Source organism: Palaemon carinicauda, chromosome 16, assembly GCF_036898095.1.
Source record: "Palaemon carinicauda isolate YSFRI2023 chromosome 16, ASM3689809v2, whole genome shotgun sequence".
NCBI lineage: Eukaryota > Metazoa > Arthropoda > Malacostraca > Decapoda > Palaemonidae > Palaemon > Palaemon carinicauda.
In genome coordinates, this window is record NC_090740.1 from 15,573,108 (window position 1) to 15,596,344 (window position 23,237).

Sequence of the window (23,237 nt, forward strand, 5' to 3'; positions counted from 1 at the left end):
TACGATCAAGGGTTACAGAAGTTTGTTGGCAGCGGTTTTCCGCCACAGAGGCTTGGATCTTTCCTCCAACAAAGATCTACAGGACCTCCTTAGGTCTTTTGAGACCTCAAAGGAACGTCGGTTGTCCACTCCAGGCTGGAATCTAGACGTGGTCCTAAGGTTCCTAATGTCATCAGGATTTGAACCGCTCCAATCAGCCTCTTTTAAGGACCTCACATTAAAAACTCTTTTCCTCGTGTGCTTAGCAACAGGTAAAAGAGTAAGTGAGATCCACGCCTTCAGCAGGAACATAGGTTTCACATCTGAAACGGCTACATGTTCCTTGCAGCTCGGTTTTTTGGCTAAAAACGAGCTTCCTTCCCGTCCTTGGCCTAAGTCGTTCGAGATCCCAAGCCTGTCCAACATGGTGGGGAACGAACTGGAGAGAGTACTTTGCCCAGTTAGAGCTCTTAAGTACTATCTAAGAAGGTCAAAACCTTTACGAGGACAATCAGAAGCCTTATGGTGTGCTATCAAGAAGCCTTCTCTACCAATGTCTAAGAACTCAGTTTCTTACTACATCAGGCTTCTGATTAGAGAAGCAAATTCTCATCTGAAGGAAGAAGACCTTGCTTTGCTGAAGGTAAGGACACATGAAGTGAGAGCTGTGGCTACTTCAGTGGCCTTCAAACAGAACCGTTCTCTGCAGAGTGTTATGGATGCAACCTATTGGAGAAACAAGTCAGTGTTCGCATCATTCTATCTCAAAGATGTCCAGTCTCTTTACGAGTACTGCTACACCCTGGGTCCATTCGTAGCAACGAATGCAGTAGTAGGCGAGGGCTCAGCCACTACATTCCCATAATCCCATAACTTTTTAACCTTTCTCTTGAATACTTTTTATGGGTTGTACGGTCGGCTAAGAAGCCTTCCACATCCTTGTTGATTTGGCGGGTGGTCAATTCTTTCTTGAGAAGCGCCAAGGTTAAAGGTTGTGATGAGGTCCTTTAGTATGGGTTGCAGCCCTGTATACTTTAGCACCTTTGAGTTGATTCAGCCTCCCAAGAGGAACGCTGCGCTCAGTAAGGAAGACGATCTTATTAAAGGCAGAGTAACGGTTCAAGTCGTCTTCCTTACCAGGTACTTATTATTTCATTGTTATTGTGGATAACTGATTATATGAAATATGGGATACTTAGCTATCCTTTAATCTTGTACACTGGTTTTCACCCACCCCCCTGGGTGTGAATCAGCTACATGATTATCGGGTAAGTTTAATATTGAAAAATGTTATTTTTATTAATAAAATAAATTTTTGAATATACTTACCCGATAATCATGATTTAATCGACCCTCCCTTCCTTCCCATAGAGAACCAGTGGACCGAGGAATAATTGAGGAGGTGTCAACAAGAAGTACTTGAGTACCTGGCCACAGGTGGCGCTGGTAAATACACCCCCTTCTAGTATTGTGATAGCTGGCGTATCCCTCCATAGAATTCTGTCGGGCAACGGAGTTGACAGCTACATGATTATCGGGTAAGTATATTCAAAAATTTATTTTATTAATAAAAATAACATTTTTTCTAATTATTTTGACATTAGATTATATACTGTGGTATTGTTTTCTCATTAAATGATTAATGAAGTTGTGAAAAAAAAATATATATGCTAGTGTAGAATAGTTTCCTGGAAACTTATCCTATTTAAGAATTTTTATGTTGTGAAATGTTGGTATTTTTGCTATTTACAGCTGATACAATAATTTTTAACCATAACAGGCTGGTGTAAAATCTTTAACAAATCAAGAAATTGTTCAGTTAGTAGAGAAGAAACATGTACCAGGATACAAACTTGAAACCGTTTTGGGGGATCCATTGAGAGCAGTTGACATTCGCAGGAGAGTAGTGGCTCCACATACAACAGCCAAGAGTTCCATGGATACTTTGCCTTATGATCATTATGATTACACTAAAGTAAGTACAATACAGTATTTTGTTTTAGGCTCCTTTCTAGAGTGAAATTTATGATATAGTTTTCCATTAAGAAAATGATACCTACTTTACTATGATTTGCCATTGAGTTAATTACATTTGTCTGCTATTCACAGTGCTTTCATAGAATGTTACATTTTCCCTCTAAACAGGTTATGGGTGTGTGCTGTGAAAATGTAATTGGCTATGTCCCAGTTCCTGTGGGAGTTGTTGGTCCCCTTAATGTTAATGGCAAGAAATATATGGTGCCAATGGCAACAACAGAGGGATGTCTTGTAGCTTCAACCAACAGGGGATGCAGAGCTTTAGTTGGTGGTGTCAAGTGTGAGGTAATACGGGATGGTATGACTAGAGCTCCAAGTATCAGACTCCCTACTGCAGGTAGAGCGACGTAAGCATTACAGTCCTTTTCAAAATTTTATGCAAATTTGTTTGTTGTTACACTAATACAAACTTTCGTCCTTTAATAGGAGTATGTTTTCAGTGTAGCTGGAATTCAGCGGTAAAAATTTCAGCTGCGGAAACCTTAAAGATCATTTATTGCTATCAGAAACCTTACAATTGTTTACCACAATCAGAAACCTTACGACCGTTTATTGCGATCATTAACCTCACGATTTCTTATCGTGATCGGGAACCTTACGTAAGCGATTGGGAAAATTACTTCCGGTTCATGCAATCGATAACTACATGATTGATAACCTCATGATGTGGAACAAAGATCGAAACTTACACTTATGCCTCCGTAACCATCACCTGATAACCACTTCACTCGGTCCTATTACCTGTTACTGTACTTCCCTGTGCTCCTGTCACCGAAGAGAGGGTGAAATGAATCACCAAAGTACACCAAAGCAGTCTTTATCTAGACTTCAACTGATTCCTTTGCACATGCACAGCTTCGTGGGAGGAGGATTGTTGTACCAAAACTTAACCATGGAAGAATTTTTGGTACGAAGTTTAAGAGCTCATGTATCTACTACCAGTGCTCTGATGTTGAGACTAAGCATGAACGCTGCTGATCTGTACGTTGGCAGCGGCCCTTATCCCACTTTAGCCTTAGGACAATCCCGTGATGCTGTAGGGATACCTTAGAGCGAGGGAGGTCTCCCTACTTGCTGATATTGCTTCTCGACATTAAGATATGGATCTTGTTTGGGCTTGAATGATCAGTGTGGTCGAATGCCTAACGTAATCCTTCCAGCCTGGCCCAAACTACTGTGTTTAGTGTATTACAGGACCTCACAGGATGTAACGGACAGGGAAAGGGAATTAATGGTTGTGTCCCCTTCTTGTCCCAAGGCCATTTTGACCTCTCCATCAGAAAAAGATTCTCTGATTGCTGCCCATCTCCTGAAGGTTAAAAAGGGAGTGCTTCTGTGCTTAATCAGTGGCCTTCCATTAACACAAGAGTGATAATGGGACCACCATTCCCTATGGGAACAGTTACCAAAGGAGGGCACAAAGCATGCCCACACCTCTTTTGAGGCTGAATCTTCAGAGTCTTTGAGAAAGACAAGACAGAACTTCTGAGAGACATGAAGACACTTGCACATGAAAAACAGAGCCCACACACTGATGAGGTTAACCTTCATCCTTGTTTGCGCACTTTCTCCACAAGAGTGCATCCAATGTTTGGGCACTCGTGCTCCACAAGAGTGCATTCAATATTGGGATAAAGAACACTCACATGAGATTCCTCTTCTTGATCAAGTGCACACATGTGCCCCAAAGCTCACTTATGCTTCTGAAATAGAGCTAACTCTTGAGGTAGACATTTATCCTCACCTGTGCAACGCACCCCACTTATCCTCACTTGTGCACCCCAAAGTGCACTTATGCTATTGAAGAAAAGCTTGTACTAGAAGTGGACTCTCACCTTTGCATGTGCTTCCCTGTATACACCTGCGGTTATGAAGAAGAGCTAACTCTTGCGGTTGACCCTCGGCCTTGCACGTGAGCTCCAGAGCATGCCCATTCTTCTAAGGAAGAGCTATCTTTTGAGGTTACCATGCAATTGCACTCGATAAGTGCACATGTTCAACTCAGATCGTGGCTACTCTTCTAAGGAGAGCTTGCCTGTAAAAGGGTTTTTTCATTGCTGCGCACACAGCCTCATTCTCATGCTCTCGTCCCCTAAACTGTACCAATTCTTTTAAAGAAGAATTCAATCTTGATTGGGATCCTCATTCTTGATGCATGGGTGCCGTAAACTTTAAAATAAAAAAAAACATGCCATAATGTTTTTTTAATTCTTTGAAAGGTGAACTTGCCACAAAGCACTTCATTCATCAGAAGGTGAACTTGCCACAAAGAGCGTGTCATTATTCGGAAGATGATATTATCATTAAGTGCTTTTCATTTTTTGGAGGAACTTGACATGAAGTGCTTTTAGATGAACTTGCCAAAGGGCTTGTAATTTTTTGGAGGAATTTGCTATGAAGTGCTTTTCATTCTTCTGAAGATGAACTTGCCACAAATGCTTGTCATTCTTCAGATGATGAAATTAACACAAAGTGCTCTTCATTCTTTGGAAGATGAACTTGCAACAAAACCCTTTAGATGAACTTGCTACAAAGCGCTTCACATTCTTCGTTAGATGAATTTACCACAAAGTCCTTTTCATTCTTCAGAAGAGGAACTTGTTGCAAAGTGCTTTTCATTCTTCAGAAGAGGAACTTGCATATGAAGCTGAGACTCTTGCTACTGTGCACCCCCCTGAATGTTTGCATATGCACAAGAACCTATCCTTAAATGGTGCAGGGTGCAATCACCTTCACCTTTTGATTACTCTTGTGTACTTGTACACGCTTATCACAACCTTGCAGATGCATTGGTTTCTGAAAGAAGCAGTTTTCTTAGAGCGCCTTTATAACAATTCTGCCACTGTTGCCCTCTTTAACAGAAGAGATTTTACGCACCCGTGGAAGCTAATCCTTCCTCTGGGCCTGTTAATGCTGAGGTTACTACTCTGACTCGGGTAGGAGTCTGCCAACATCTCAACTTCTGAGCCTGCTAACATGGAAGCAGCTTCCAGGGTGAGTCTCCAGGTGATGTTTTGGCTGGACCGGATGCAATGGCATGCTTCACCTCTTCTCAGGAGAACGATGGGTCTTTACCGGCCCTTGGTAGCCCAGGTGAAGTGATTGGGAAACATATCATTTCTAGTGTCACTAGTCATTCTGAAGGATGTAAGATCCCCATTGCCTAGGTTCAGGAGTTAGTGGCCAGGATCTTGAATTCAGGCTACCACGAGTCTAACCCTTCTTCAGCTCTTCCCCACAAAGGCAATGAGCAGGGGACCAGAAAGGCTTACTTTCTGTTCTGAGGGGCCCACAATGCATCCTTCATTACAGAAGGAATAAGAGAACCTAAAACCCTGTTGGTTCTGGCTTTGTGCAACTTTCGAATACAAGGTATCAGAGGGGGATGAGACGACTACCACGGTGTCATTTGCACAACCTAATGTTTTTGAAGAAATTGTCAGTGAGTCAAGTATTGAAAGTAGGTGTCTGGAAGCATCAGACCACCACTTACGGGAATGTACCCACAAGTCACTGGACACCTTTGCCATAGGGTTTATGGTAGCTGCTTAACAGGTAGTGTAGCAAACCTAGCTCCCTCACCAGACAAGAAGCAGCACATTTAAGATAGCAGTTGCACCATCAGTCTAGGAGGAGAGTGAGAATGGATGGCTTTTCTTTCTCTTCTTTCCCTTTTCTTGGGATGCAGCAGTTGCAATGTTATGTTACTGGAATGGATATTGTTACAGTAAACTTCACTACTGGGTAACTTTTCTATTTCTATTGTAATTAAAATAGAGCTTTTCACTCCCCATCCATCTAACAAGGGGCAGGAGGGATAGTGTTGTGTTTAGCAATTTACTATTGCCTTACATTAGACACAGTATTCTACAAGGATACAAGTTCTTCCATGATTGCCTGTCATTTGACAGTACCTAGTCTATAGCCTTCAAATAGTGTCATAGGAAGTGGATTAGAGTCATTACTCTGCTCCCAAGAGGTCTGAGTGCTTAGACATCGCAGAATTTTAGCCTGCTAATTTGGTGGTAGAGACTTTCTTTCAACTAAGGATATTTGTATTTGTGTAGGAACAATTCACAAATTTTAAATGTTCTTTGACTATTCAGTGTGCTGGCAGGTGGATAGGGCTTCTTAGCCACCTACCAGTAGCTGCTGACATCTTGAGATTTTGTCTCCTGAATTCCAGCAATGCTGAAAACATACTTCTATTAAAGGACTCGGCTTTGTATAATTAGGAAAAATACAAATTACTTTTAAAATTTCTAAGATTTGCTACCGTATTGTTTTAAAGTATATTTATTATAATCTTTCCAAAGGTATAAAGCCCAGTAGGGAATAATACCATTAGTGCACTTCAAGTACAGTACTGTACTTTAGTCATTACTTAAAGGTATTTGCCGCTTCCTTTCAGCCTGTAAGTGCAATTTTTTTTTTAGCCTTATACTATTCCTCTGTTACCACTTCCTTTTTTTCCATTTTGCTGTCTAGCCTCTCAATTTTTACTTCTTAGTACAACCGGTTGGTTTTCCCCCATTGCAATTAAGCAACTGATATCCTTCCAGGCTCCAGTGCTTGGCCTCATAGCCTAAATTCATAAATCCAATCCAAAGGCTTTAAAGGTATTTGATGGAACCAACCAGGGTTTTATTAAAGGGAATATTCTAATTTCAACATTTATGAGTAAGTGGAGAATTAATGATGTAGCGTACTTTTAATGTAACATTCTAAATATAAGGATTTTCTTGACGTTAATTTTATATTCACAGTGAAGTGTATATGTGGATCCGGAACAAAGATAATTTTAATATCATCAAAGAAGCCTTTGACTCTACCAGTCGATTTGCACGTCTTCAAGATCTGCGGGTTGCTATTGCTGGAAGGTTGTTATACACTCGATTTGTAGCTCAGACAGGAGATGCAATGGGAATGAATATGGTTTCTAAAGTAAGTGTTTTGTATTATTACATTTTTTGCCAAATAATAGTTCTATGTGTGTTTCTGACATTCTTGTATCCTTCCTAGTTTGATTATAGTTTAATATTGCTAAAAAAAATTATTTGTAAAGCAGAAGACATAGTGATTGTCCTTAATGTTACCTTTGTTTTATTTTATATAGTTTGTGGTCGGAGCATTAGCACCATTGATATGCAATGAACTATGAAGGTTTCTAAATGTCTTATAACTATACATAATTTCAGTTAATATTACTTTTCGAATAGAATATGCTATTAATTCAGACTGGCCAACTTTATAACTTCAAAATAAAAATAGAACGTAAGATTTCTGTTGCTGCTATGTATCCCCCTCAGTGGGACCAAAATACTGCCACTGAACTGCTGTGTACCTAGAAATTAGCAAAGGAATTGAGTCCTGTGGAAGGACCCTCAACAAAAATTTTATTCAGATTAATTCAGTCATGACTTGTGTCAACTTCTGCAGCCGGCCTTCGATCTTCGCAGGGTTAAGTAACAAAGACCTTGTTTTTACGTAGCTTCTATCATGGTGTTGTACATAACCATCACTGCAACAGTACACTAGTACAATATGGTCTGTAGCTAAGGTAATACAACTCATAACTTCAAAGTCGACACTTTGCCACACCACTCTTTTTACAGTTCACATATAAAGTTAATGTTCATAAACACTCCCCAATACTGTGGTGTACATTACTCTAATACAGCACTATCACCATAGTACAGCTTAATTAGCTAAGGTGAGACATCACATCATTCATAAGTGATAGCTGTCTTTGCTTTGTACAGTTGCCTCCCCACCATACAAACTCATCACCTAATGTAAAACCTGTAACTACTTATTGTAGTTCTTATGTTTACACTTAGTTCTCTTTCATTGATTGAAATAATTCACCCCACAGCATTAATTGGTTCCAAGAGCCTCTATGTAATTATTTTTGATGTACAGTTAGTCATATTTTCCCCCTGTAAAGCGACAAAATGTTCCTTATACATATATTGAAAATGAATTAGTACTTAAAATCTCCTATCATTTTATAAAAACCAGATACATTAATAATAAGCTTTCCAAGTAAGTACAATTCTGTACAGTACTGTACTTCTTTATTATTGTACGACTTAGAAACTGATGTAAAGTTCGGTATAATGGCAGAAAGTAGATTTTATTTTCATATTTAATACTTGAGGATAAGCAACGTAAAGTCAGAACTGATGTGTGTTGAACCAATGTAAAGAGTGGTATTACTGTTCATATTAACTTAATACATACAGAATTGTACTACAACTATGTACAAATCATATGTACAGTATGAATAGGATTGGGTTATGACACATCAACAATTTTAGTTTCAAATACTTGAATTGTACAGTACTGAACGTGACATTGATAAGGATTTTCTTTTCATTTGTTAATGTTAATGTCATTCCTTAAGTAATTTTAAAATACTGAAAAATATCTTACTTTTCTGGTATAAGTAAAGGGGAAAGAGGTTCATCAACACCATCATTATCATTTTTTTGTGAGAGTTCCGCTGGGGTTACTGTAGAATGGGTTTGAAGTTGAGAATCTGTGGCCTTTTCACACTAGGGCTGAGGAACATTGTGATGGGAAACTAATTCCTTTTCCTATTCATCTTATCCATAATTGAGAACTACGTCCCTTTCCTCGTCATCTCATCCATAATTGGGAACTACGTCCCTTTCCTCGTCATCTCATCCATAATTGGGAACTACTTCCCTTTCCTCGTCATCTCATCCATGATTAATTTGTAAGAAGTAGAACCCTCCTCAATGACCCACGTGAGCTTAATGGCAGGCAATATTGAAGGGTACATTCTTCACAGTCTCCAGCATCCATGACATCTCCCCCTACTTCCTGTGTGATGCCTTTATCATCTTTGTTCAGTTGATATTTTTCTTCTCATTTGCTGAATGGACTGATTCAGCAAGGTTCACCTAGGGATTACTTTTTATGTAAAACATGTCACAGTTTTTGAGTGAAGAATATATTTTTTCCTTTGTTATGATGAAAAATAATTTCAGTTTTCTTTATGAACAGTTATGTAGGAATGATTCTCTACAATAGTTCAAAATAACATTAAGAATACTTAAAGAAGTGAAAGTGAGAGAACAAAATGTCAAAAGATTTGTAGGATTGACCTTAGTCGAAGGGAAAACTTGAGTTATAGGTGAAAGCTTATGTACAATAATTAGCCTTTTTCTATATCTATCCTATGGTTTTAAAAGTATGTGTAATAATATTAGGACTTACAAGTTTTTGTGCTATATCACCTTCCTTCTGCCTAGGAAGTGTGTAATTCAGCTTTTAAGTATTCAAAGGCAAGAAACATGTAAATAAGTTGGATATTTAAACATCTATTGCTGTATTTCCAGATTTATCTTCAAACAGTAATAGTTTCCTATCCTCCTCCACTTTTATTGTGGTGATATGTTAGGTTAGATTTCATGACATAATATATTTTGTCACGTTCTTTGTGGATCTCTTACCATGGGACTCCATTCCTCCACTCACTTCTAGGTACATTGCAGTTGGGTGACAGAATAGCGGTCCTACAAAGGAGATTGTATAGTAACGAGAGAACAAATATTTAACGTCTTCTATTTTTATTCTGAGGTCGTTGAGTTGGCATTTCTGATTTAATAGCATTTTAATTTTCAAAGATATATATAAATAGGCCTATACTGTAAATAGATATTAGTATTAAAATCCTGTTGCTTTGTTGTATGGTATAACTTACTGGTTGTATATAGTGTATGTATGTAAAATTTTAAGAGTACATAATTTGTCTCCTTTACTGTATTCTTTCAGGAACTATGTTGATCAGAAAATTAAGTGTTATTTCATATTTTATGGGTTTATTTCAGGGCACTGAGGCAGCACTTGCTGCTGTCAAGAAGTACTTCCCAGATTTGGAAATTCTGAGTGTCAGTGGGAATTATTGTGTGGATAAGAAACCATCAGCAATTAATTGGTAAGGATTTGCACTGAAGACAAATGTCAATCATTATTGCATGGTCATAATAGATGCTTCCCGAGATAAAAAGTATGGATATATTTCTCTAAAAATATGATTTACATTGTGAGGAAAGGACATATTGGTAAAGGTGAAGTAGCAACGTCAGTCATGTTGAATTAACGACAAACACTTGCGAAAAAACACTTATCAAAACACTACCGACTTATCTGGCAAGTCCAAAACAGAAGGATGTCCTAGAGAGCGCGCGTGGTAGGTGTCGGTGGGGTAGTCCAACTGTGTTCTCTAGGGCCTGTCACGGCCCTCCCCATTGATGAAGGGATTATCTAAATGGAAGACAGCCTGTGAATAGTGGTTTTCGCACGCCCTTGTTAAATATACGACACCTACAAGGTGTTCGCGCGAGGGTTGTAACCTCTGCATTCCATGCTTTTATCTTTCTCTAGTATATTTGGAAGATTTATATTAGAAAAGGTACAAAGAAGGACTTTTCACCGGCCGTCACAGGCCTCTTCCCAGAAATAGATTTTTCCTTCGTCAAAATCCCTTTTACATTGTGAGGAAAGGACATAACTTTTTATTTTTTCTTAACCAAAGCTATTCTTTTGTTTATGATGGTCAAGTTAAATGATTATTGACATTGTCAGTGGTGTTAAATTAAGTTGTTTTTACTCTTTAAATATATTGGGTTCCAAGTAATATAATCTTATTTTAACTTTCACTACCAATGTAAGATTCCTATAATATTAATATTTATTTGTTTTATAGCATTGTAACATATCAGATGACCAATGCACTAAGTATAAGCACAGAATCTTGCATGAATAGTTTCTTAATTATCATTATATTTTATACGTAACTTAATATTTACATTTGATGTTGTATATTGATGTATGCAAATGAGGATTTAGGATTTAGTCTAACTACAGTAAATTAGGCGAGCTCTGCTTCTAAACAATAATTTTTAAATTTGAGAATGCTTTCACAACAATTATATCGTGAAAGTATGTAGTATGTACATACATTGCAGTAGAATTGATTTACTATTATGTCATTATTTGCTATTTTACCATCTTTACAGGATTGAAGGGCGGGGAAAGTCGGTTGTATGTGAAGCTGTAATTCCAGGAAAAGTGGTAACATCTATCCTGAAAACATCTGTTGCAGCATTGGTCGATGCTAATGTGACAAAGAACCTTGTAGGCTCTTCTCTAGCTGGGTCTATTGGGGGAAATAATGCACATGCTGCTAATATTGTTGCAGCTGTTTATATTGCTTGTGGTCAAGTAAGTAACAGAGCTAACATGTTGTAATATAGTGTATTTAGGGCATTTGCTTGATTTTAGTTACCTAAAGTAAAAACGTTTTGCATTTTAAGGCAATTCAGTCAAATATTGTAATAAAGTTAGCAAGAAGAGGAGCTTTTAGCACTAGTTGGAGAATTGGTAATGTTACTCCTCTATGTAAATGTGTTTGTGGTAGCTCAAGTCCCACTGATTACCGCCCAATTTCCATAACTCCCATATTATCTAAAGTTTTTGAACGTCTTCTGGCAAAACGTCTTAATAGGTTTGCTGAAGGTAATCATCTACTCCCTAGTTTGCAATTTGGTTTTCGTAAAGGCCTTGGAGCATGTGATGCCCTTCTTACAATCTCCAATGCTGTACAGAAATCCCTTGATTTTGGTCGGGAAGTTCGTATGATTGGCCTTGATTTTAGTGCTGCCTTTGACCGAGTTAATCATGAGGCCCTTGTTTTCAAACTGAAACAGTTGGGAGTGGGTGGGTCGTTTCTTAGCATTATTATTGATTTTTTAAGTAATAGATCTCAAAGAGTTGTTGTTGATGGGCACCATAGTGATTATAGGAATGTGATATCTGGTGTTCCACAGGGTAGTGTTCTTGGCCCATTACTTTTCATACTATATACACATGACATGTGGTTTGGCCTAGAAAACAAGCTTGTTGCATATGCAGATGATGCTACTCTCTTTGCGTCAATTCCATCCCCTGAATGTAGATCTAGGGTTGGTGAATCCCTTAATAGAGATTTAGCTAGAATTAGTGCATGGTGCAAATTATGGGGTATGAAGTTGAATCCTAACAAAACTCAAAGTATGATTGTAAGTAGGTCAAGGACGGTGGTTCCTCAACATCCGGATCTCAGTATTGATAATGTTTCTTTAAATATGTATGACTCTTTCAAAATTTTAGGTGTGATTCTCGACAGTAAATTTACTTTTGAGAAACATATAAGGTCTGTGTCTTCTTCAATTTCACAAAAAATAGGCTTATTGAGAAAGTCTTTCAAGATTTTTGGTGATCAATCTATTCTGAAGAAGTGTTTTAATTCTTTCATTCTACCTTGTTTTGAGTATTGTTCTCCTGTCTGGTCTTCAGCTGCTGATTCTCATCTTAATTTGTTGGACAGAAACTTACGGTCTATTAAATTTCTTATTCCTGATCTAGATATTAATCTCTGGCACCGTCGTTCAATTAGTTCATTATGTATGTTGCATAAGATTTTTCACAACTCTGACCATCCTTTACATTCAGATCTCCCTGGACATTTCTATCCTGTTCGTAATACTAGGCAGGCAGTTAATTCTAATAGCCAGGCCTTCTCCATCACGAGGCTCAATACTACGCAGTACTCTAGAAGTTTTATTCCAGCTGTGACCAAGTTGTGGAATGATCTTCCTAATCGGGTGGTTGAATCAGTACTACTTCAAAAGTTCAAAGTTGGAGCAAATGCTTTTTTGTTGACCAGGCGGACATGAGTCTTTTTATAGTTTATTTATGTCATATTTGTTTTTTATGTTGTTGATAGTTTATTATATGACATGTCTGTTTTGACGTTGTTTCTTATTTTAGAATGATTTATTGTTAATATGTTCTCTTCATTTATTTATTTCCTTATTTCCTTTCCTCACTGAGCTATTTTTCCCTGTTGGAGCCCCTGGGCTTATAGCATCTTGCTTTTCCAACTAGGGTTGTAGCTTGGATAGTAATAATAATAATAATAATAATAATAAAGAAAACACAGCATCTACTTGAGACTTTGAGAAAAAATTTATTAGGAGTCTATACTACTCATGGATAATTCATTGTTCTGAGTGGTTAGTTAGAATTTTTCCAAGTTTCTCTCAATTATAGTATCTCTTTCTCTCTTTAAATATAGGAAACACATTCTCCAGCTTTCACTATGCTGGGAGATGTAGTTCTTGACAGCATCGTTACAAAAAATTAATTATTTATGTTGGGCCAGAGTAGTACTGTACCCCTTGAATGGAATGGGACCCCTTGAATGGAATGGGTATTCCTTTCAGAATTGAAATAGATTATAATGACTATAATGACTTTAATAGGAATAATGTGTCAAAGTATTAGTTCTGCCATGCAAGGAATATGATACCAAACATTATAAATATTTTCTTTTGTCCTTTGTTAAAATGTAATGCTCCATATGAAAGTAAGATAACATTAATATTTTAAGTAGTATTTTACATACATTGCTCTGAGGGATACTGTATTTAATTGAATTACTTCTTAATTTGAAGGACCCTGCACAAGTAGTTGGCAGTAGCAACTGTATGACCCTTATGGAAGCTTGGGGTGATAACAAGGAAGATTTGCACATGACTGTTACTATGCCTTCCCTTGAGGTTGGTACAGTTGGGGGAGGAACAGGCTTGCATCCACAGTCAGCGTGTCTCAGTATGTTAGGTGTTAAAGGTATGTTGGTGATTATTTTGCTCGATATTACCTGGTGTTAAAGGTATGTTGGTGATTATTTAGCATGATATTACCTAAGTTAAGATTATGTATGTTCATACAGTTTAAGCATCTCTTAATATTTCAATATTACTTCTCCAAAAGATTAGTTTACTGATAAAATTTATTTAAAATTTTCCTATTTTCTTTCCCTGCAAAAGATACATGCCCTAGTAATGAAATAATCTAGTGGTTAATGATAAGGAGCACCATCAGTTCTATGTTATTCAGTTTATTTCTATCGCATCGGTGATATGTAGACTTGACCTTCTTCAAAATTGGGATAAGTATTTATAGAGCTTTAAGTTGTTTTCTTGCTGTATTTGCGAGCATTTCTGCACAGCAATAGTACCCTGTTTTGAATAACGTTGTGAGGAGAACCATATTTCGCTTCTGTTCTCAGGCAAAGTAGTTTTCAAGTCTAAGTGCCTATTGGACTGAAGTATCTAAAATCTTGTAGAAACCTTTAAGAATAAGGCTCTTGATATTAGGAGTAAAATCTTGTAGAAACCTTTAAGAATAAGGCTCTTAATATTAGGAGTAAACCTTCATCTTCAATTTTTGCATAAATGTTTCTTTGGAAAGAATTCTAGTGGCACTTCAATAAAGTATCAGTTTTGTGCTCAGTGGATATCATCTTTAAAAATCTTGACTTTCTTATCAAGATTATTAGGCTCTCATTCCCTATATTAGGCTCTCATGCCCTATAGTGGCTGCTAGTTATGTGGACTTTTCAATTTTTTGCATTCAGTTAATTCATAGGCTTCTTTTTTTTATATTTCACATATCGTTATACAAACAATTTGGAGTTCCAAATGTCAAACTGTATTTTGAGATGGTTTCCATTAAATCTAGACCGATTGAGTATCTCGAAATTTTAATTATATTATAAATGTTAATTTTCTTTTTGACCTACCTCTTTCCTCCACTGGCATCCCACCTCCAACAGGATGGGAGTTACCAATATGAAGATCAAAGGAGGTTCATAGAAATATCAGAAATCTTAATGATAAAATTTGTAATTTCAGTACTCCCCTGATGTTTATATACATGCCCAATCTCCTCTCCACTGACTTGTGATTTCAAAGAATAGGGAATACTTTTAACTTCAATAACATGGAACCGCTAGTGTTATTTACCATTAATTGCTAGCTTGTTTTATTATTAGGGGCATGTATCTTTTAGAAGGAAAGAAAATTGAATTTTTTTTAATAAATTTTGGGAGCCAATGTTAATAAACTGAACTTTTGAACAAGCAATATGAACATCAGGTGAGTATAGAAATAACAAATTTTATTATTAAAATTTTGTCTTTCACAGTTTATATTGTCCTGTATAGATTAGTGTTGACAAAGAATAGAATTTTTGGGGGGAAAGGCATTTACATTCTGCTCTCATTTGTGGCTTATAGCAGCCTGCTTTTCCAACTAGGGTTGTACCTTAGTTAGTAATAATAATAACAATATTAATAATAATAATTAGGAGCCCCTCAATATTTCAGACATATCATTACTTCATTGGCTACAGTAGGATGTGAACATTTTTGTGGCAGCTCCATTGTTTGGTACTTTTCATAGCGGTTTACCTTTTTTAATAAAGTTAGCTTTTTGGTTTAGCCCCTTTTGTAGTCATGATAGGCAGATAGGAGTGCATTTTGAAATAAAATGATAGACTTACGAGCGCTGTGGTATTTTAGTGTTAGAAGTCCATCATTTTAAAGTTTCAATCTTTTTGTCCTTATTTTATTTTATGCTAAGAATAGTTTTAATGTTTTATTTGGTATATGAAATATTTGCCTAAAGAAAATATTTCCCCCCCACACATAGGTTTTGAGCAATTCCCAGTTAAATCTAAAGTAAATAAAGAATTTGAGGCTCTGCGAGAGGATCTTGAATCTGGGATATGTTGTGTATCATCAGAACCCTTACTGAATGGCGTACCAGAACCACTAGCTACCATTTTGGAAGTTGGGCTAAAATTTGAAATAGCAGATTAAGCCGGAAAACATTATGATCATCTGAGCTTCCACAAAAGAAGCTAATTATGTTAAATTCTTAATAAGCTATGAAAAGTAAAGTCATTATAACTTCAGCAAAGTCAAAGGCTGGAGTCGCTTCATTTTCATTCCCTCTATAATGAACTAGATGTGAAAATAATGATGAATACACCAATCCTGCTTTGTAATGACAAATGTCTGTGAAATTTGGTGATGTGAACAATTTCACAAACGACATAAAACCCCCTAAGGTGGTAATGCCATCAGTGCACTGTAGGGATTACTTAAAGCTCTGCTACATCCTTTCAGCAACAAGCTGGGTTAACTTTTTAGTCTTACTATACTTCTCCTTTTGCATCTTGTCTTGCAGTGCAGCCTCTTAACCATAATTTCATACTACAACTGTAGGCCGTCCCCAGAGTTGCTCATGGGTGCTGAATGGCCTTCCAGGCCTTCTTGCCTAAATTCATAAATCCAATTCAAATGACATGAAAGTAATTCAGTTAGTCCCTCACACAGTGATAATATAATTCAAATTAATGTGAAAGTTGTATTTTTAGGAAAATATTGCTATAAAAATAATTCTTATCTGTAATATGACAAATTCATAGGTAATTTGTATTTTTCCTAACTATACAAACCTTAGCTATTTAATAGGGGTTATTACTTTCGGCGTAGCTGAAATGACGAGCCATTAAAATTTTAACGGGGGTTTACTGCCCCACCGCTAGTTAGCGGGGGGGGGGGGGGGGTAGCCTGCTACCCACCCACTCCCTCACACACACCTGTGCTTGAGCTCACTTTGCTTGGAGGTAGGGCTTCAAGGGGATAGGGCTGGCAGGCAGGTTTGATTAAATAGCTAAGGTTTGTATAGTTAGGAAAAATACAAATTACCTACGAATTTGACATTTGTTCTGTAACTGACATACAAACCACGCTATTTAATAGGGGGTGACTCACCCATTAGGAAGGGTGGAAAGTCCCTGCCAGTACTGGCTTTTGGCTTTGCCTGGGGACTCAATATTTGAGTGTGTTCGCACTCAGCAATAAGGAGTCCCTGCACCTCGTTAGAACCTTGCTACGCAAGGACAGCGGCCTACGCAAGCTGTGTGTGAAGGTAAAATAAAGTGTGACTCATCCTAGGAAGTTGACCTGTAGTCCCTGAGAAGGAAACTTTAGGCTAGGACTCTCCCAATACCACCTCGTGAGGGTATGGGGACATGACAGTATTATCTTAATACTCGGAACACAAGGAAACATGGTTTACCTGCATTGGTTTGAAGTCAGCTGTGCAGAGAACCCAGGATGCTGCTTTCCCCAAGAGAGGGAAGGATGAAGATGCAGACTAAGACCGGGTAACAATGCCCTCAACCTTCTGCTACTTGTCCACTAAGGAGCCTGAGGTTTTAAACCAGCTGTTGTGCAGCCACCACAGGGCTGATAGAAAACGTATCGAGCCTCCTGTGGGTCACGTCCTGCAGGTAGTGGGCTGTGAAGGTCATCTGACGTTTCCACACCCTAGCTTGAAGGACCTGCATCTCTGAGAAATTTCTCTTGAAGGCCAGGGACGTAGCTACGCCCCTGACATCATGTGCTCTAGGGCGACGTGACAGAGGAGGGTCTGGATTCAGGGACAGATGGATCACCCTACGAATCCATGCCGAGATGATGTTCTTGGTGACACTTCTCTTAATCCTCCCAGTGCTAACAATGCTTGCACCTTGGGACGGACTGCAGCCGTTCTTCTGAGATACAGCCTCAGACTCCTTACTGGGCACAGTAGGAGAAGGTCTGGGACATCTGTTACAGAACGGAGACTGGAATCCGGAAGGAGTCGAACTGAGTGTCCGTCACCCCCTGATTTTGAATCTCAGCGCCAAACTCGGGGACGAATTTGAACGTTACCTCCCCCCCATACCCTTGCATGGGTGATGTCATATGAGAGACCATGAAGTTCATTGACTTGCTTGGCTGAAGCCAAAGCTAGTAAGAACACCGTCTTCCAAGTTAGGTGGAGAACTGAAGCCTGGCGTACTGGTTCATAGTGAGGTCTCTTAAGAGACCTGAGAACTCGAACCACGTTCCATGGAGGAGGTCTCACATCCGACTGAGGGCAGATAAGTTCATAACCTCATATGTGTAGGGAAAGTTCCAGCGAGGAAGAAAAGATCATTTTTTTGAGCCTGAAGGCTAGACTTAAGGCTGAGCGATAGCCTTTCACCCCCGAGACTGAAAGGCGCATTTTCTTCCCACAAATACACGAGGAACTCCGCTATTGCTAGAATAGTGGCATCGATTGGAGAGATATCCCTTCCACGACACCAACCACGGAAGACTTTCCACTTTGCCTGGTAGACAGATGCAGATGATTTTTGCAGATGTCCAGACATCCTAATCGCAACTTGCTGCGAAAAATCCTCTCTCAGCGAGGAGATGCTGAATAGTCATCAGGCGTGAAGTCGTAGCGAAGCTACGGCTTTGTGGAAGATGCTGGCGTGTGGTTGTCTGAGTAGATCGTGTCGTGGAAGGAATTATCTCGGAAGTTCCGTTAGGAATTGCAGAAGGTCCGGAAACCATTCCGCGTGATGCCATAGCGGAGCTATGAGTTGAAAAATTGACCAATATTCTGGTCTTGTTGAGCACCCTCCTCATTAGACAGAATGGGGGAAAGGCGTACACGTTGATGTTGTCCCACCGTTGATGGGAGGCATCTTGCCAGAGCGCCTTGGGATCCGGGACTGGCGGAAGTACAGTAGAATCTCGAAGATCAGTGCTGTCGCGAACAGATCCACAGTCGGGGAACCTCACAAAGTTAGGACTTTGTTGGCTACTAGATGACACGAAGGCCACTCGATACTCACTATCTGAGCGCTCTACTCAGATTGTCGGCGAGCACATTCCTCTTGTCTGGTATGAAACACGCCGATAGTAGAATCGAGCGGACTTCGGTCCATCTCAGTATCTCTACTGCAAGATGGGATAGCTGCTTCGAAAAGGTACCTCCTTGCTTGTTGAAGTAAGCCACTACTGTGGTGTTGTCGCTTATCACCACCACAGAGTGACCCGCCAGGTATTGTTGGAACTGCTGAAGGGCCAACAAACCAGCCTTCATCTCTAGATGATTTATATGGAGGCACTTTTCTGATTCTGACCACAGGCCTGAGGTCCTGTGGTACAGAACGTGTGGGCCCCCCCGCCCTTTCTTTGAAGCGTCCGAAAACAGCATTAAATCCGGGGGAAGGACGAGAAGATCCACTCCTCTTCGTAGGTTCTCGTCTGTCCGTTCCACAGGACCCATAGGGATCATGACGTCCAGGGAATCGCAATCTTGATTCCACCGGGACTTGAGCCGCTACTGGAGAGATCTCATCCTGAGGCGATCGTTGGGTACTAGACGAGCCAAGGATGAAAGGTGACCAAGGAGACGTAACCACGATAGGGTTGGAAGCTCTTCTCGACTGAGGAAAGGGCTTGCGACCCCTCTCAGCCTTGCTATCCTGTCGTCTGATGGGAAGGCTTTGTGGAGATTGGTGTCTATAATCATGCCTAGGTAAACCAGTCTTTGAGTGGGAAGCAGAGAGGACTTCTCGAGATTTACCATGATCCCCAGATCCTGCAAAGTCCTAGAAGTTTGTCTCGGTGTCGAAGAAGGGATGACTCCGAGTCTGCTAGGATCAGTCAGTCATCCAGTTAACGGAGGAGATGGATGCCGATTCTGAAAGGGATGCAGGACTCCAACAACGACGGAGGCAGGCTCTTCTCCACCCTTATTCGAGAAGATTTTACCGCGCGAGGTGGGGTTTCCCTCAATGGTGTGATGGGGGAACGTCTCACCTCGCGTGACTCTCCTGAGGACGGGAAATCCTCGTCCGAAGGGGAGGGAGAAAAGTCTGAGGGGGGAGGGTGCCTGCCTCGAAGAATTACGAGGAGACGGCTTCGTCCTCGGAGAAGTTATTGCGTCCGAAACTCCTCTTTTCCTCTTCAGGGGAGTAGATGCAGCCAAGGATTTGTGGCCCAACTCAGAGAGAACAGGCTTGAAAGCCTGTGCTACCGCTCTGATTAGAGCCCAAACCAGGGCTGCCGGCTGACGGCTGCGCTGTCAGACACTCCCTCTGGAGAGGGAGTCGCCTGTAAGAAGAAAGAAGATAAGGAAGAAATGTCCCTGGACCTTTCTGGAACCTTCCCCCCTACCGACAAGTGCGCTGTTCTGCGCTTGCTGGGGGGAAATGCGGTGATGGCGCCCTTACCGCGCGTTGTCCTGCTGCCTCGCGCGTGGGAGGGTATTGGCGATTGCACTGGGGAGCGCGCTGGCGCTCGCGGGATGGGGAATACCTGGGGCTCGTGCGCGGGCGCGACTTCATAGAGTGCACAGGAATCAGATTGACGTGCAGGATCAGAATGAAGAGCCCGTGCAGGATCAGAATGAAGAGCCCGTGCAGGATCAGAATGAAGAGCCCGTGCAGGATCAGAATGAAGAGCCCGTGCAGGATCAGAATGAAGAGCCCGTGCAGGATCAGAATGAAGAGCCCGTGCAGGATGTTGGCTATCGGCACGCGTGTAGAGTTTCTTGGCGTGCGCGCGAGCGCGGGAGACCATCGCTACCCGCGCGCTGAAAAGATCGTCGGCGCTTGCGCGCGTAAGAAGATCGGCGAGCACACTTGGGTGCGCGAAGGTAGCGGTGCGCGCGGGAAACCATCGATATCCGCGCGCGGACGATCGTCGGCGCTTACGCGCGTAGGAAGATCGTCGGCACTTGCGCGTAAGAAGATCATCGGCGCTTGCGCACGTATAAAGATCGGAGAGCTAGTAGGTTGAAGGGTCAGCTGGCAGGACGATCAGGAACTGGGATGTGTCCTTAAAAAAAGGCGGGCATCCCCCGATGAGGACCGCAAGCAGATCTGCTTTAGAGTCCAGGACCGAAGTCCTACCTTGCTGGTAGATCGGTAGGTCAGCTGGCAGGACGATCAGGAACTGGGATGTGCGCTTTGGAAGGGCCAGCATCCACCAATGGGACCGTGAAAGGTCCGTATTAGAGTCCTGGACCGAAGTCAAAAGGACCACGTTGCAGCACAAGGTAGAGGACACTGGAAGTTCTGCTTGATCCTCCGAGGCGAAGTCTCTATGAGAGACCTCTCCCGCGAACGAGAGAGGTGCCCTTCGTAGAAGACTTGAAGACACTCGTGGTGACGCCCCTTAGGGCCGTTGGATCAGCAAGCTGACTTTATCAGTAGCGATCCTCTGAAGAGGAGTCTCTATGAGTGGTCTCTCTCACGAACGAGAGAGGTGACACTTCGTAGAGGAGACCTGAAGACACTCGTAGTGACGCCCCTTAGGGCCATTGGATCAGCAAGCTGATCTTATCAGTAGCGATCCTCCGAAGAGGAGTCTCTATGAGTGGTCTCTCTCGCAAACGAGAGAGGTGACACTTCGTAGAAGAGACCTGAAGACACTCGTGGTGACGCCCCTTAGGGCCGTTGGATCAGCAAGCTGACCTTATCAGTTGCGATCCTCTGAAGAGAAGTCTCTATGAGTGGTCTCTCTCGCGAACGAGAGAGGTGACACTTCGTAGAAGAGACTTGTCAAGACTGTGCTCCACCCCTGAAGGAAGAGAAACTCAGCAAGGGGGGAGGAAAGTCTGGCCGCAGGGCAGCAACAGTAGTCGAAGGCGATGAATTTATTAAGGTATGGGGAGTTCTCCCTCTGAAGGGAGAAAACCTCACACCTGGGGAGGAAACCTCCCTCAGAAGGGAAGTTGTCCAACCCCTGGAAGCGAACCTCCATTAGCATTCTAAGATGATCTGAAGTGCTTGCATGTTGTCACGGGAGAACTTCTAAGAGTAGGGATAACACCCATGACGACGTCCTCTGAGCGACGGCAGCGACAGCAGAATCCCCAGGCATGAACAGGACAGCTCTGCTTCGTTGGCACTTTAGTCGAACGAAGAAAAACTGCATAGTTACCTGGGAAAATAAAATTAAATAATTATTTTAACAGAAATTCCCTAGGGAGAAGCTCCGAGGAGGAACCCCGAGGGGAAAAAACATAAAATAAGAATTAAGTGTGCGCCCATCTCCCCAGATGACATCCGCGGGAGAAGGGGGGGGGGAGTAACTGTAATTAAAACAGAATTATAACTATCTAATCATCTAAGAATATAATAGTGAGAACCACTGAAACCCCGAGGGGAAGTGTTCCCCACGGAAAAAGCTGAAAAGTTAGAATACAATTAGATTTCACTAAATATAATTGAAACAAACAAATGGAATAGCAACCTAACCCACAACGGGAAAGGAGCTACCGTAATAGTACGTAGTTGTAGTAAAGGTGAACGACCTCGAGTAGAGAGAGTCTGTAGGCAATCTAAAAAATGCCACATTCCCTTCGCTGAGAATCCAAGTTTCCCGTAGGAAAAGAGGAAAGCGAAGATAATAGATGAATGAAGAGGGTCCAGGCGAAGACGATTCCCTGCGGCGGCAGATATAACGGAAATATGCTGACGGGAAGACTGATGGACCCGAGAGGGAGAGGTCGTTCCCCACAAAGAGAAACTGTGGTGACCTTACTACGCAAGTGTCGTTGTCGTACATCATACACACAGCACAACACTGAAAAGAAAACTTACTACTTTTCTATACACAAATATATACATAAACATAAAGAATGTTTATATATATATTACAAGTATAAGAAAAAGTAAGTAAAAAGACAAAAATTAATGGCAGTCCAAAATAGGCGAGGAGAGAGAGAGGCAACAACCGTTCTCGCTCCGAGCCAAAAGTAAAGTAAAGTGAGCTCAAGCACAGGTGTGTGTGAGGGGGGGGGGGGTTAGCAGGCTATCCCCTACCCCCGCTAACTAGCGGTGGGGTAGTAAACCCTCGTTAAAATTTTAATGGCTCGTCATTTTAGCTACGCCGAAAGTAATAACACCTATTAAATAGTGTGGTTTGTATGTCAGTTACGGAACAAATAAGGTTTTCATCATATCCTACTTAGAGAAGTATTGATTTAAAAGCTCAAGATAGAGACGATTGGCAAAATCTATCCGAGGCCCTTTGCATCGATAGGCATAGGAGATGATGATGATGATGATAGATGCAGACAAAGTAATTTTTAATTGCGTAGCTGTTTTACGTATTACAAAGAAATTGTTTTTGTTAAGAGTTGTGTATTAACACATAATTATTTCATTTCTTGTTAGCACTCTTACTCCTGTTATGAATTGGTCATTGACATTCTGAGTTTGTTTATTCTATGAAATTGGGACATTTTGCAATTTCGTGTACATTTTGAAAGACAATTTTTTTGTAATACTGTACAGTAATTAAATTTGTCAAGCCATAATGGGACGAGAACACTTTACAATCATTTCCTATTTGTGATTGCTCACTAATTTATGATTAATATCATGTAACTGATCCTTTAAAGTTGAATGCTATGTAAAGCCAATATTTATTATTCAAAACAGTAGGCAAGAAATAGATT

General features: G+C 40.6%; 1 protein-coding gene across 3 annotated transcripts in view; it reads left to right on the forward strand.

The window, feature by feature from the left end:
• The window catches only part of LOC137655658 (3-hydroxy-3-methylglutaryl-coenzyme A reductase-like), a 160,480-nt gene that overhangs the window by 136,321 nt on the left and 922 nt on the right, over positions 1–23,237 (forward strand). For all 3 annotated transcript variants that reach the window (XM_068389596.1, XM_068389598.1, XM_068389597.1), the window contains exons 11-16: positions 1,760–1,954; positions 2,125–2,363; positions 6,783–6,960; positions 9,876–9,982; positions 11,067–11,271; positions 13,545–13,719. In XM_068389596.1, the coding sequence (XP_068245697.1) occupies positions 1,760–1,954; positions 2,125–2,363; positions 6,783–6,960; positions 9,876–9,982; positions 11,067–11,271; positions 13,545–13,719 (1,099 nt within the window). The remainder of the gene's footprint in view (positions 1–1,759; positions 1,955–2,124; positions 2,364–6,782; positions 6,961–9,875; positions 9,983–11,066; positions 11,272–13,544; positions 13,720–23,237) is intronic.